At 36.5% G+C, this 15819-nt stretch overlaps 1 protein-coding gene across 1 annotated transcript; it reads right to left on the bottom strand.

Annotated features, from left to right (window-relative positions):
* Nucleotides 1-252: 252 nt before the first annotated feature.
* On the bottom strand, nt 253-15368 carry LOC126373310 (uncharacterized). Its single transcript, XM_050019415.1, has 9 exons — nt 15233-15368; nt 14821-15035; nt 12272-12482; nt 9153-9509; nt 6278-6463; nt 5681-5799; nt 4064-4228; nt 3482-3649; nt 253-2819 (listed from the first exon to the last, which is right to left on the bottom strand). Exons 2-9 carry the CDS (start codon nt 15019-15021, stop codon nt 2529-2531), a joined length of 1698 nt encoding a protein of 565 aa, XP_049875372.1. The 5' UTR covers nt 15022-15035; nt 15233-15368; the 3' UTR covers nt 253-2528.
* Nucleotides 15369-15819: the final 451 nt, after the last annotated feature.

Below are 15819 nucleotides of genomic sequence, written 5' to 3'. Positions count from 1 at the left end.
TAATAGAGCCGAGCCTATTGCCAATAACTGGGCACGAATCCTGCGAACCACGTGATGTCTATGATCCAAACATGATCCACTCATAAAGTCGAATTCAGATATTAAAAGCATGAGCCGGGATTCGAAACCGTGAAACTACAACCTAAGTCACGAGCCACATGGACTATCACGGATTCAAGATTAACATTAAAATTACCACATTTTTTTTTTTTGAGCTTACATGGAACTGATTAAAGAAAAGGTTAACGTCGTGTCTTATAGGGAAGTCAAGGAATTGGCCTTTGATAGACAGGAAAGGAAAATGCTACACCGACAAGAGCGTGGCTCTTCAATTGATGATTTTTTTTAGGTATAACCACACATTCCATCAATACTGCTTAATATTGTTCGCTGTCGCGAGTTTAATTGATTCTTACTTGTTCAGTCAATTTTGGCAATATTATTGGCATATTAACTCAGTCAACAGAACTGTTCGTAAAGTTTCCACTTCGATTTCTGGGTTGGCTACTGTTAGACGATAAATTATATTGATTTTCTTCGGATTATTCGTCTCTTAGGTAATTAAGTACCTTAGAAATGTTACTTATATCAAAAATCGATTATCTTAGGAGTGGTAACCTATATTTGATATCATTTCTGTTCTGAGGTTATCATGATTATCAACATTTACATAATACCTAATATTTATTAATATACAAATACAATAAGGTCATATGAAACACAATATAAGTCTATATAAGTTTGATGTCTTATCGTAAATATAAAGTTAGCTTATATAGTAATAATATTTGTGTAAAATTGGTCGATAACAATTCTTATACCGAAAGCATAAAATAAAACATTTATGTAACAAACGCACAATACAACATTGTGATATAATTGAGAGATTTTCCAGGGTAAGTTCCCCAAATACAACAGATGGTGCTGTACAGATTTCCCTTAGTTTAACCTTTTAATTTGATAGATAACAGACATTATGCATCTTTTAACTTTGATTTTGGATACAAATGATGACCTTTTTTATTACACCCTGGTGTTGACATTTGCAACATAAAAATACCTTTTAAAAAAAAGGTTATAGAAAAAATATTCATTCTTTACTAATTTTAAATTAAATTTTGTATTCATCGAACTTCTCTTATTGTCGGACGTGTTTGTAACCTTTATAATTTCTACTTCTTCTTCTTCTATCGTGTGGGTTGTGAGGTGGATTACCAACCGCATCAACCCTGGCATTTCTACTAAAACCGAATTATATATGAAGTGGCAAAACAATCAGCGTTTCTTTTAATACAGTTTGCGAGTGGTGAAATAATCAGTCCACACACATTTTAACACCAGGCACAATTACATCTTCAAGAGAGAAGCAACATAGGTAGCAACATAATTCTATACATGATGTGATCCAAATATTAAGCAACAATTATTTTTATATATGCTTCTGCCATTACATTAAATTTTGGAATAATGATGTAACCGAGTAATGTGAAAAGGTAATTATCACATTAAAGCTGTACGTACAACGCCATCTATATCGATTTTGGTGAACGTACCCTGGAAAGTGCTTCATTGTAAAGAATTTTAAAACTAGAGGAAGACCTTAAAAAATACATTAAGTTTAGTAATATTCTAGATATGAGCGTTTATAGAAAATGGTTCACTAATAATTGTTTACTGACAACTTGACAATTGTAACAAAAATGAAATATGTCGGATATGGTAGTTTATTATTTAACGATATTATTTGGCTCAGAGGTTGTCCGTGGCAATCCAGCGCGGTAACGCTGCTAGTGTCATGGGCACTTTTGGGCCAGGTTTGACACGGAGTGGGTTCTAGGTTAAGTAATTTTAAGTTGGATTATTTGACTTTTTGTAATTTGAAACTGTATTTTAATTATTTTTAATTTAACTCATATATAACTTAAATAAAATAAGACTTAAAGAACTATAAACAATACATGGTCCTAAGGCCCAGATGCCTTTTAAAATTTAACGATAATTATCCAATAGTTCTTTTTTATTAAGATCATTTCAAAATATTTTATTTATTCAAAATAAGAATGCGATTTTTTATCTGTGTATTACAAGACTCGAAACACACATTGAGCTTCGTGTGACGTCATATTTCACAAAACAAACAAAAACTATCTGTCAGGTTTCTAGTTATATTGTTTGACAGTCTTTGTTTGTTGAAATGCGACATCACTGGGTAAAATGTCACGTGTCCAACCGTTTTCCCGCGAGAAGAGATACAGCTTAGTACAAAAGAGACGGGAGATATCTCTTTCGCACTAACGGTATACAGCTTAGTACGAAAGAGACGAGAGACATGTCTCTCTAATCATGTTACAATATAAAGGGTATTCTAAATTAAATCTGAGTTAACAGAATCAGAACCACAGGTAAAGTTCAACATTGCAAGTTTTTGATGTATACCATGTTATGGGTTAACCACATTGTTCAAACTTAATCCCTTGTAAACCCAATCGCATATTTCGCAGCATAGGAACACTTAAAACCAGTCAATACTAACAATACTTCGCCTTCAAATCCTTTCTTAGGATCTTCCCCGCCACACTTTTGGGAATTTCCTCGACGATTTGGACCTCTTTTACCTTTTTGAATTCAGCAACTTTTTTATTGACAAAGTCTAGGACTTCCTTGATGTCAAGTTTTTGTCCTGGCTTTGGGACCACGAATGCTTTTGGGGCTTCGCCATTGATGGGGTCAGGTACACCTAAGACCGCACAGTCGAGTATCGTTGGATGGGTTCTGATCACTGTTTCTAACTCAGCTGGAGCTACTTGGAAACCCTTTACCTGGAATAAACAACAGTTTATTTTGACATTTTCTATCATTAATAGTTTCCGCAGCGCATGCGCTGAAAGACAGTGTATAACACATCATAAAATCACGCCTGTATCACCGAAAGAGTACGCAGAGGCGTATATAGTACATAAGGTGTTAGTGACATCGTAACAAAAACGAAAAGCTTTCAAGGGATGATTCAGACCATGATTCTGAGTTGACATCAATAGAAATTTTCCATCGCAAAAGTATAAAATTTAAAATAATTAAAAAAACACAAAGAAACATGAATTTGCAACGGAAAATTTCACTCGATATTAACTCAGAATCAAGGTCTGAATCCCCCCCCCCCCCCCTCAGTATTAGTTACGATGTCACCAACACCATGTATAAGACTAAAGCAAGACCCCACAGGGGGTGAAGGCGATGCCTGGTACGATTGGCGGAGCGAAAAGTTGCTGTTCTATACGTAGTATTATTCTTTACTCTATGCTTATACTAATACTACACAACATACTATGTTAAGCTGATCTGTTGTCACCATAATGTTCATCATATCCATCTTAGGACTTCGTATTAAGAGTGGCCGCGAGTTTTCTTTTGATTACTTGTGGTTCTGCCCACCCCGTTAGGGATCACGGGAGTTTATGTGTGTATGTATGCTTATACTAACCTTAATAAGCTCTTTCAGTCTCTCAGTGACGTACAGCCGTCCGGTGTCGTCGACCTTCCCGATGTCCCCAGTCTTGAACCAACCGTCCTGCATGACTTCTCTCGTCGCCTCCTCGTTCTTAAAGTATCCTGACATGAGGAGCGGCCCGCGGAACCAGATCTCGCCCTCCTGTGGTAAGAAAGGAACATAGCGTCAAGAAAAAAATGACAAATGTACATGGTATTAGTGTCATCGTAACAAATACTGAGGGGATTGATTCAGACCATGATTCTGAGTTAATATCAAGTGGAATTTTCTGTCGTAAAATTCATGTCCTTTTTTGTGTTTATTTTAATTATTTTCAATTCTATAGTTTTGCGACGGAAAATTCCACATGATATCAACTCAGAATCGTGGCCTGAATCATCCCTAAAAGTTTTCGTTGCTGGGAGTGCCTGATGAGTGTCTATATGAGCAATCTTGACTTCGTTGCTGCCTACAATGTGGCCGACCGCTGAATCCACAGTGTCCTTGTGGCCCACTGAGAACAAATTAAAAAGACCTACCAAGTCTATCTATTGTGTACGTGAACAAAGGTCTCACCTGTCCGGCTGGCAGTGCCTGCTGAGTGTCTATGTCAACAATCTTGAGCTCGTTGCTGCCCATCACATGTCCGACCGCTGAATGCACCGTGTCATTCTTGTGGCCCACTGAGATCGCGGCGTTCGTCTCCGTCAGCCCGTACCCTTGACGGAATGATATGTTTTTCTGGAAATTTTAACGTAGATTAGAGTCACATATCTCTCGTCTCTTTCGCACTAAGCTGTATGGCGTTAGTACGAAAGAGATACATCTGTTGTCTTTTTCTGCTGTCATTCTAATGCGTGCTACGTTATAAGGGGTCTAAAATGATTGATGAGTAAGACTCGACTTCATTAAAGACATAATAGAAGGATAGAAGGAAAGTTAGACGATCCACTAGTGTCATGTTGGAAGTTGTATATATTCGTCACGCTGTGTAAACTTTGATAGCGCGTTTCAGGACAGGCATATTGAATGGTGGCGCCATCTGTTGTATGTGGGCGGAACTAGCTGGCCAATTCGTTGGGTCCGCCACAAGTCAAAAAGAAAAATGAGATAATTTTTATCACTTAAATCCCTGAAATCCCGAAACCCGTATAGGGTTTCTATTTCTAAGTAAGCATTTTATATTTTTTTTATCTTTGACCCAGTCAGTATCTAATTCGCGGAAATTATGGTACAATTTACAAACCACGAAGTAACAATACTTCCTTTTTCAAGTCGGAGACAGAAGTGGTAGACAAACCGATGAGTATTTGTATACAGTAATTATTGATAATGATGAATCAATTATAATGATAATGCAAAATTGCATAATTACGAGACGAGATATTCACTTATTTACTAATACGAGAATTTTCTGATAAATTATTGGATTATTGTGTAAAGTTGTGATAGCAGTAATATTTTGTGATAACCTTTTGTTATTATGAGAAGATAAATATTATAATCAAACCTGTTAGTTCCGTTTTCGTTTCACCTATTGTTGATTACACGGAATGGTAGATAAGTTAATTTTTTCACAAACATTATGAATTTTAACTCTATCTAACATATTTATATTATTTTATATTAGTATAGGTATTTATATTATATTTCTTTATTATATTGCAATTTTCACTAACACAGTTGGCTCGACCATTATAAACGGCGATACGGCTCACCACTTATCACGTTGGTCTAACAGAAAACTCGGTGGGGTAGGTACTTAGGGTGGTATTAATAAACTAATCTCAGCTGAGACTGCCCTCAAGATCATGCTCAAGTCCCTGTTTTTATATGAGAACTGTCACATTGACACGATCTTGTGAGCAGTCTCGAAGCTGAGCTTAGTTTAATACAACCCTTAGTTCATCTTACGATGGAGGTACCACTGACTACCAAAGTTGGGATATAGTCATGACCTTATGTTATGTTGTTTATTCATCAATTATGTAATTGATTCTTACCCTTTCAGACAACTTTGGCAATATAATTGACATGTTAACTCAGTCAACAAATCGGCAGCATGCTGTTCGAAAAGTCTCGAGTTAGATTTCTGAGTCGACAGTTAGATGTTATATGATATTGATTTTCTTCAGATTTTTCGTCTCTTAGATAATTAAGTCCTCAATGCCTTTATTGTACCAATATACTTACGTTTTTATTAATGACAGCCGCGGCGTCGTCCTCCGAGCAAGGCGCGGCGCCGCATATGATGCCGTGCACAGACTCCAAGTGCGCAGGAGTCACTGCCGGGTGCTTCCCCAGGAACAACACTGACAAAAACACAAAAGTATAAGTTATGTCAAAGGCCTTTGACAGCTCACTAATGACCACACCCCGGACACTTCATTCAAACAACCTCGTTTTACACAGACACTACACATTGACATTCTTGTACACGCGCATCTGTGTATGTGACGTCTGACACCATACGATTCAAGTCTAAACTATGTTCGAGGGGGGGTGAGGTAAACCTACCTCAGACGCTGATGGGGAGCTGAGAGTTGCCGTTCTATACATAGTATTACTCCTTATTCAATGCTAATGACCCTAGCAACAGGGAGCGGATAGCAGAAATACGTATTTAAATACTTATATTTTGTCGCCAACACCAGACCAATGTGATAGGATGGTGAGCCGCTTGATAGTGAAAATGAATAGGTACCTCATTGAGTCCGATATCGGGGTTCGAACTGGCGCTCCCCTGCTTGAGAAGCAAGTCAGAGAACCACAGAACCACAGTACACTTACCCATCGGAGGAACAATGAACAGCACATTTGCTTTATGCCCCGCAATAGTCTGAAGGAACAGCTCTGGCTTGAAGTATGGCATGGAGACGAGTTTGCAGCCCAGGTGCATTTGGTTCAGCATCAGCGCGTTAAACCCGAAGATGTGGAAGAAGGGCAGGATCGCAGGCAGCACTGACTGGTAGTTCGCTGGAAAAAAACACTGATACTTAGGTCAGGCATAGGTCAAAGAATAATTGGGTAGTATCCAGTATCCTGGGCTAAGTCACGCCCCGGACACTTCATACAAAACACCTGGTTTTACACAGACACTACACATTGACGTTATCGTACGGTCACGAGCACTAATATGTATACACTTTGAAACCATGTCATATTAACTTTTTTGACAAATGAAACCGTAAGTCTCATTAAATGTCAAATATGATAGTGCGACAGGGTTCTAAAGTGGGTACATGATAATTCTCATGTCTGTACACACGCATCTGTGTGTGTGAGCATAAGCAAGATTCTGGAATATTTCTGTGTTCTGGGAAACTTCTGGTGCTCGGAAATGTACCCATTATAAACATTAGGTTCCTTTTTAACTTTTGAAGTATGAAACCCGCGTAAACGCGTTTCGTGTACGACACGATTACGGGTATAAAGTCTATCGAAAAAGGTCAGATAAAACGGAAGGCGTAGATAAAAGATTATACTCAATACTATAAGGTACATTGCCGCCACTATCGCACATTAACACTGTAAATTGATAAATTATTTAAATATCTTACATGTTTATCATAAAGATAAAACGAATATGAATAATAGGTATACGGAATATGAATGGCAACAAGACGTCCAAGCGCCTATTTTGCGTGATTCCTTGAAAGAACTGGGGTTCCAGCCAACCTTATACCCAAGAAGTCAAAAAAGCCCGGGAGACCAGTGCCGTATTTATCAAAACTTATAAGTCAGGCTATAAGTCATTCACAAGTATATGTAAATAACGCTTATAAAAAAGTATAGGGATTGCAAAATATACTTGTGAAATAAATGAGCATTTTCAAAAATAAGTGTACCTCCCATTTTCACGTTGTCCCTCGTGTTTGAAGTCTAATAACTAGTAAAATTTACTTCTAGCTAATTATTTTAATTATTGAGATACATTAAATATATTCTAAACTAATTAAATTCTAACAAAATTTTCATGGTTATGAGGAATTATTTAAATAAAATGTAATTTTTTATCACTAAGTACTAGATTTTGCCGTGTCCCCCACTCAAACTGATAAATGTTTGAAGAGATTCTTAAAACTTTTTGTACTAGGGTATCATTTGATGTTTGGTATTGGTTGAAGTTTTCTAAAGGTTCTCTCATTTCCAGTAGTTTATAATTTAAATCTTGTGCTTATTTAAATATAGTTAAATTTTTTCAAAAGTCTTAAAAAGTGTACCGACCGGACATGTCGGGTTTGTCACGACTAAAACTGCCTATTGAAATTATTTACGGTAGCTATTTTCGTTTTATAATGGCAAAATTTTCCTTAATTTACCGGTCGCCATTTAAAAAAAGACTAGTGACAAAATATATTTTGTGACGCGAGACGTGTTTTCTGGTATTCCACGGCCGTCAAAATTTTATCTGTCGGGTTTGAAACGATATAAAATCAGATTCAGGTGAGTTTTATTTTATTAATTTATTCAGAAGATGAACTATATTATAATGCAAAATTATTTACATTTGGTGACAAGACTAGGTATTTTTTTTCCTTTTAAATATCGGTTTGAATACAAAATGGGAACAGAGCGTCACGTCAGTTTTGCGACATTTTTCCCTGTGACCTACAGGCTGACTAGTAAAGTCGCAAAACCGACACTATAAAGCTGAGACTACATACTGAAAAGGTTTTAAATTTTTTAGGCTTAACAATGCCACTAACTAGTGCAGAACGGTCTCGGAGATATAGAGAAAAATTTAAAAAAGAAAATCCCGAGAAATTAAACGCCCAAAGGTTAAAAAATTTACAAAGAATAAAATCGAAGAAGAAAAAAATATCTGAAATGAATGAAGAAGAAGCTGAAAAAAGAAGACAAGTTTGTTATTTGTTAAACTAAGTAATCTTGATTTTCAAAAAGACTGTTCCCATTCAGAATTGATAATTATTTGGTTAAAAACTTAAAATTTGTGTAAGTATATCTTTTATTTTATTCACTTACATTTTTGGGTTCGGTTTTCTCCTGTGTGAGCCCACCCTTAGAAAAATTCGTATGTCAGTTTTGCGACAGTCCCTCATTTTGCGACGAAGAAATTCTTAGATTTTTCTAATTTTCAATATGGAGAGTTGCTAATAATTTATATTATTTATTAAAATGATTTTAATATTCGGTATCACAATAATTACTTTGTTTATTAAACTAATATTCGAAATTAAATCGTAAATATAATGGTTGCCTTGGTATCAGCTGTGACAAAACCGAACGAAAAACTAGCATATTTCGTGTTTTATAGATTTTATGACTATGTATATATTTTTTTCATAAAATATCTTTGGTAATCTTCATAACACAACTAAAATCATATTTATATCTTTCTTATAGTTACAGACCAATTATTTTTTAAGATAGTCGCAAAACTGACATTTTTTTCGCCCGTCGCCCTATAATTTAATAATTTTTCGTAAAATAGATTAATCTGTTAACAACTTCACATAATTTCATAAACTATCGCGTATCCTAATAATATCTAAATCAAAATATCTCCAATAATGTCATATTTTTAATTATAGCTAAAATTCAGACGTAGTACACTTAATTTTGAAAACGCTCAAATATTGACACTTGTAACGTGTAATTTACATGTGGGGGTCAGATTATTGCAAAAAATCTGTTATCTTACCAGTAGTTTCCTTAATAGCAATAATATCAGGATCGGATATGCAGAAATTGGCAGCAACGACACTACTGTGTGTCAACACTACGCCTTTTGGAAATCCTGTAGTCCCACTTGAGAACGGCAAGACAGCAACATCGTCAGGACGTCTCTTGACTGACTTTAGACAATCAGTATTAATGTGCTCATCTTGTGCCAATTCAGAGAATTTAATAGTGCCTTCTGGTAGAGCTTCTTTGTCTGTTAATATGATTGGTATTTTCTTCTGTAGTGCGTCCAAAGCTGCCTTGATGTTAGGGTAGGATATCTTTGAAGCTACCACTGCATTGCAGTCGATCAGCTCTAGCTGGCGTTGCAGTTCGTCTGAAAAATAAATACGGGTTACTCAATTCATTTTTATTTTTCTCCATGGCTTAGTTTAGAGCATTGGGTTTTTTGTAAATTCATCGCCTAAAGGGATAAAATAGGGTATGAAAGTTTGTATGAAACTTTGTAGTGTTTGAAGATAAAAGCATGAATTTGAAGGGATTTCTGGTAATTCCCTTAAAGGGTCAAAAAAGATATAAGAGTTTTCTAAACCTTTGTCACTTTTAAAGTTAGCAGCTTGTGGTACGAAAGTGAGCACTAAAACGGTACTTTCGGAAATTTCATTCCCTAAAGGGTTAACTACTTGCAAACCAATGATTGTCGAATTTGTACTCGAATTCATGTTTGGATCATAAATGATTATCACGTGCTCAGCGGTGAAGGAAAATATCGTAAGGAAACTCACATTTCCGAGAAATGCTTTTTCGGAGGTATGTGACCTAACATGTATTGGGTTGGTTTTCCCTTCGCGGGTTGGAAAGCTAGGTAAGCGGACCCTGTAAAAACGAGATAATGCTAGGGAGATGTGTGAGTATTAACTACTTGGTTGGACAAATGGAGAGCGCTGAGGGCTCTCACCGCTTTATTGCACATACGCTCACAAAGCAAGGGGAAGCTTACGATAAGGTATTGTTTTAATTATTAAAAATCAATAATAATATTGTTTTTAACTTACAAACTGGGCGGATTTATCTACAGAGAGTCATTACGAGTCATTGTTCGAAGATTGTTTGTCATTTCGATAAACAACACGCAAAGGACAAAAAGATATTAGAGATACCTATCGCCTGCGCACCTACGTTTATTTTCCATTAGGTGGTAGAGAGTAGATTGGGTAGTTAGTAATTTTTTACGATATCCTTGAGATGATAAGCAGGAGAAGTAAAAATCTGCTATGTATTTAGATATCCATAAAAAATGTGGAACTTTCCAGGCTCCCCAAAAATACATAGATGGCGTTTATTTTCTCATTGCTCGGGTAGATAATTATCCAAAAATGTAACGTAATGGCAGAGGCATTATAAAAATAATTTGGATCAGATAGTATAGAATTATGTTGCTACCAACGAGCATATTACTTCCCTTTTTTTGATCAGAATAATTTGGAAACAGGTGGAAGATGTGTTGTGCCTGGGTGTAATAACACAAAACAAAGATAAAAGATGCATTGGTGCTAATTCCTGTAAATACCATCTAATTTTATTTTAAGTTATATCTGTCATTTTCTTATCCGCCGAAAAGGAAAGGGACGGGTAATCGACAAGCATAAAATTTATGGAACACACGTCAATTTTAAGCACAAATCTAAACCAACCGTCTAAAAATTTTACATCCGTCAATAACCCGACACAGTTAAGTAGACAGCACGTCAAACGGATTGCATACCAGCGACGTACCTTTTGATTCGCCCGGGTTATTCATTCATTCATTCATTCTTCCTAAAATTAAGAGCTGTGAATCATCCGTCCCTTTCCTTTTCGACGGATATGAACATGACGGATTTATATCCGTATAAAGTTATCTTTAAATAAAATTAGGCGGTGTCTGCAGGAATCGGGGCCATTATGTCTGTTATCGTTAAAATTAGAAGGTTAAACGAAGGCACCTCTGTACAGTGCCTTTTTTTGGGAACATAGTCTGAAATGTCCCTCATTATAAATGCAATTCAAAACAATTAGATATAGTAAAAAGCCTCTACTATGCTACTTAGGTTCTATGACGATTTTGTGACGTAGCGAGTAGGCGCCGCTACTTCAAAAGCGCACCCCTGATGCCGGGCAGCAGCGGTATCAGTACTGCTTGGAGGCCGAGGAAATGGATTCTGGTAGGGCTCTAGCTAGAACAACACCGATTGAGAAATTGGTCGGTGTACTGCGGAACGGAAGGCGATTGGGGCAACCACCGCTCTACACGCCTTATCTATGGAGTAATGAAAATGCAGGCGATTACTCCACCGACAAGAGCGCAGCTCTTAAATAAAGAGAGAAAAAGTCTCAGCAACTCATTGTTAAAGAATGACGGACAAGCCTCACGTTAAGTAAAAACATCAAATAAATAACTAATTTGTGAATTGAATACTTATTCAGTATGGAAATAAATAAATATGTTGCAATTCAAAGTGTTACTTTTTCAGTTAAATTATTTTTCGTCACTTTTTGTTCCAGCTCCATTACCTTTACATCCAAAATTATTTCGTTTTCAATTTTGATTCTAAACTAAACCTCAATGTAGACAGAAGATTTATCGGGAGAAGGCTTCAAGTTTATAATGCACAGACATAAATAAAGAATAAAACGGTACCTACACGTATCGGGCGCCGACCTCACCCCCAATGGGTCTTACTTTAGTCTTAACTTACTTACTTTGGCCGTAAGCTGCTAAGGAGTAAGGAGGAAAGCGCGAACTGTCTATCTCACTCGCACTTACGCTTTAAGCGGCACTTCTTATCGTGTGGGGTGTGAGGTGAAATACCAACCTCATCAACTCTGGTGTCAGGGTTATTACTCAGCCACCAAAGGCTCCTGACATGGCTCATATAACGACTACATACTTACATCAGTAATTAGTAACCGGGACCAACGGCTTAACGTGCCTTCCGAAGATCTTGTATATCAATTTTAACGTAGCATAATCGCCTAGCGCGAAAGACACAACGTTATGCAACTTGGTATGAAAGAGACGAGAATGATGGTTACAGGCCCGAAACACTCCCGATACAGTCATTTCATGGAACTCAAAACGGGGGAAAAGTAACTCACCAGCAGTATAAATAGGGTTCATCATACTAGCAATGCAGCCAGCTTGCAATATGCCCAGCAAGGCACTAGGGTACTCGGGTATGTTGGGTAGAATAACAGCCACTTTGTCATTGTCCTTCAACTTCAACTTGGTTCGGAGAGACGCCGCGAACGTCGTCGTCATCTTGTGCGTTTGCGCATACGTGTACCCTCGGCCGGTTACTGCGCATACCTGGTAGATGAAAATTGCAAATTTGAAAATTTCTCAAGAATGGCATAAATTAGCTATTTTTCAATAGCATGTGTGAAAAATTCTAGAAGAGTATATTCGACGAATGGACACCGTCTGACTATTGAAAAATCGGCCCTTAGGTAATACTAATAAGGAATTTGGTCCCATCACTTATTAGCACCGTTTCGACAAAGGTTATGGCTATGGTTATGGCGGGTTCGAGAAGAGTCGCATTAAAGTTCTCTTTAACATGACTACATAACATCTATAGGTATAATAGACAGACATAGAGACGGTTAACTCCCATTCTTAACATTCCTGTCCACTATTGGAACGGTAGGTATTATTACTCTACAATTTTTAAAGCAGTAGTGTAAATACATATTGCATGGGAATCTCTTAGCACGCAATTCAAAAGAATGCATGTGTGCGTGAATTTACGAGATTTTCAGCACGCGATCATCTGAAAACTGTCTCCGACTGCATACCTACCTAATTTGTCTCTATTTAGGCACTGGTCACAGTGAAAAGTTGGCCTCAAACCTAAATATATCCGAGGTCTTTATCTACTATCAGACAAGAGGCTGAAAACTTCGCTTAAAGCGTCAATTACAGAAGACTACCTAGCTCTGGTCACTCTGTTTTGATTGCGTTGGAAGAGCGAGGCATTCCCATCACAAGTGTCATCTGACTACTTTTAGGGAAGCCCCTGTAACTTGTTTGTTATAGATTTACAGAAATAAAACACTTTTTTTTTTGTTTGGTGCTGGCGCGCTATTTGCCAACTGGCGTTGTTGCCTTAAGAAATCTAGTTATTATCTTTATGTTTATTTTTATTTATTGATTTTTATTACTTAAGTGGGTGGTGGTGATTGGCCTGATACGACACGATTCGTTTATAAAAACATCATAGAAGGAAAAATTTAAGGAAAGAGAGGAAGGGTTAGACCTAGGAGAACATTTATGAAACAAATAAAAGAGAAGGTGCAGGTCGTGTCGTATCAGAGCCCCTAACCCAACATCTAATACCTAATGTATTTTTAATGTGATTTAAGTGCAATAAAGAGTTTTTGTATTATATTGAATTGAGGTGAAGGATCCCTCTCCGGTTGATTGAGAGGAGGCCTGTGCACAGCATTGGGATTTATATAGGCTGTTTATGTTATGTTGAGGTGAAGGATTTGGCGGGAAGAAGAGAGGAATGGCGATTAGTCCACCGACAAGAGCCCAGCTCTTAGAGAGAGAGAGAGAGATAGAGAGAGAAGTGGCTGCATAAGCTGCATTCAAACATTTTTTCGTAACAGGTACTGTTTGTTAATTATGTTCGTATAAATCACCAACTGTGTCTCTTGTCACTTTGAAGGTATAGGTACCTACCTAACCTACCTTGTTTATTTATGTTGTGTTGTGTTTACGTGCAACATAGCGTTTTGTACTATATTGTAAGTATTTTGCTTTGGGTACCTATATACGTAGGTATGCCATAACCTATCTCAAGGAATAGGTACCTAGTCACAGTTAATACAAACAGTGAATTGCCGATCTCGGGAATGTACCCACTTTGGGAAAGTTCCCGGAAGTCAAAACGCGCAAAACTTATGTAAAAAGAACTTTATTACCTAACCTTTAGACAGATGAGACTAGAGTACAAGAAAGAACAATTTGAAAAAAGAAAAGCAGCCAGTGTCCTTGCATTAAAGACTTTTTACAACAGGAACATTCCCACTTTGGGAATATTCCCGGGATGAGCACATTACTGACTGCTAGACACTGTATAATTATAAGTAGGCTTACCTGAATCAGTGTGTCTATTTCTTGTACTTAGTTTTTCATAATCAGATTTTAATTATGCTATTTAAAATATTATTTATGATTGTTTTTATGTGTTCTATACATAATTTTACAATATTCTACAAACATATTCTGACAGTTCGTTAAAAGTTGATTTATTTTTTTAAACATCTTGTTTTGAATATAGGAAAAGTAATCTTCTCTTCTATTGTGTTGATTGTGAGGTGAATTACCAACCCCATCAACCCTGGTAAAAAGTAATAATGATTGAATTGCAAATATTTGGTCCTTGTGAATGAAATGAATATTTCATAAGTTAAAAGTTCAATACCCTCACAGAACATAAAAATAATACACAGTTCTAAACAGGAAAATCCTTAATTAATACTACAAAACTTGTTTTTAACTACTACTATTTGAATTCGAGTTTAATAATAGTTAATTAGAAAAACACAGGTAAGTAGGTACCTAATTAAAATGTCAGTCTCTCTTAAAGTATTAAATTATTAAAGTATTATAAAAAAATAATTCTTAATTTTGTACTTACCATAGCAGTTTTATCAGGCCACCTGTCCAAATTCAGCCATACAAAGTCATTGACTGTATAATTATTTTCAGGAACACTTTTAAATGGTGACTTCACTATATTCTTCTCCGAGTCACTACTACTTTGCCTAAAAGAAGTTGCTGCAGCAAACTTCTGCCTCTTAGTAATTAGAAAGGCCGAACGTCTTAGAGTATTTGCCATTTTATTGGTGCTGGCTGCAATTAAAAAATATATATTTTAAAAACATTGGTTTTATTTACTTCTTTAATTTTAAACAAGGAGAGATAAAAATGAAAAGTATTAAATTAGTATTTTTGTGTACCTAACAAAAATAAATAAAATAATATGTTGATTTTAATTTATAATATTAATTTGAAATTATTAATGAAAGGCACAAAAAAAATGCGCTTACCTTTTATGCAATCTTCTTGGCGTATGTACTAGACAAGTGAGTTGTATTAGCCGGCAATGCCGCACAATTTCATGAACTTTAGACAATGGTGTGTGAAGTCTAATATCTGTGTTTGTGAACGACTACTATTTCTTGTTGACGACAGTGTTGCCAACTTTATTTTCACCAGCCCACCAAATGCGGCCGTGCAAACCACCAGAAACCACTAAAACTGAGCGGTCTCTCGAACCACCAGAATTTCACTAGATAAAATACATACATACATACATAAACTCACGCCTACTTCCCACCGGGGTAAGCAGAGACTATAGAATCACTAGACAACCCAAAGCCGAATCAGTGCAATCAGATCGTGGGATGTTTTTCCCCCTCTTTAGCGCCGCGTCGTAGGTAAAGACGTGCTAGAGACAGGGTAAATTATTCAATTATTATTAATAATGATTCCTTAATAATATACCATATAATTTGCACTTAGCAACTGGATCACCAGTGCTTTCGACTATTTGCAACCAATCCCTTAAAACTGGGTCACGTAACCAACAATCACGAAACTTTTGGGTGTACTGTGGCTTAGGCATCTTGATCTT

The sequence above is a fragment of the Pectinophora gossypiella genome, chromosome 15 (genome assembly GCF_024362695.1).
Source record: "Pectinophora gossypiella chromosome 15, ilPecGoss1.1, whole genome shotgun sequence".
NCBI classification, from domain to species: Eukaryota; Metazoa; Arthropoda; class Insecta; order Lepidoptera; family Gelechiidae; genus Pectinophora; species Pectinophora gossypiella.
Note: the sequence above shows the minus strand (reverse complement) of the source record. Positions and strands in the feature narration are given on the sequence as shown.

What these genes read in the sequence shown, in the direction of transcription:
- LOC126373310 (XM_050019415.1), bottom strand. Translation starts at nt 15,021, where the DNA reads ATGGCAAATACTCTAAGACGTTCGGCCTTTCTAATTACTAAGAGGCAG. An exon ending in GGCCTGATAAAACTGCTATG is followed by an intron (nt 12,483 to 14,820) that starts GTAAGTACAAAA and finishes TTCATCTACCAG; the next exon opens with GTATGCGCAGTAACCGGCCG. An exon ending in CGGCTGTCATTAATAAAAAC is followed by an intron (nt 4,229 to 5,680) that starts GTAAGTATATTG and finishes TAAAATTTCCAG; the next exon opens with AAAAACATATCATTCCGTCA.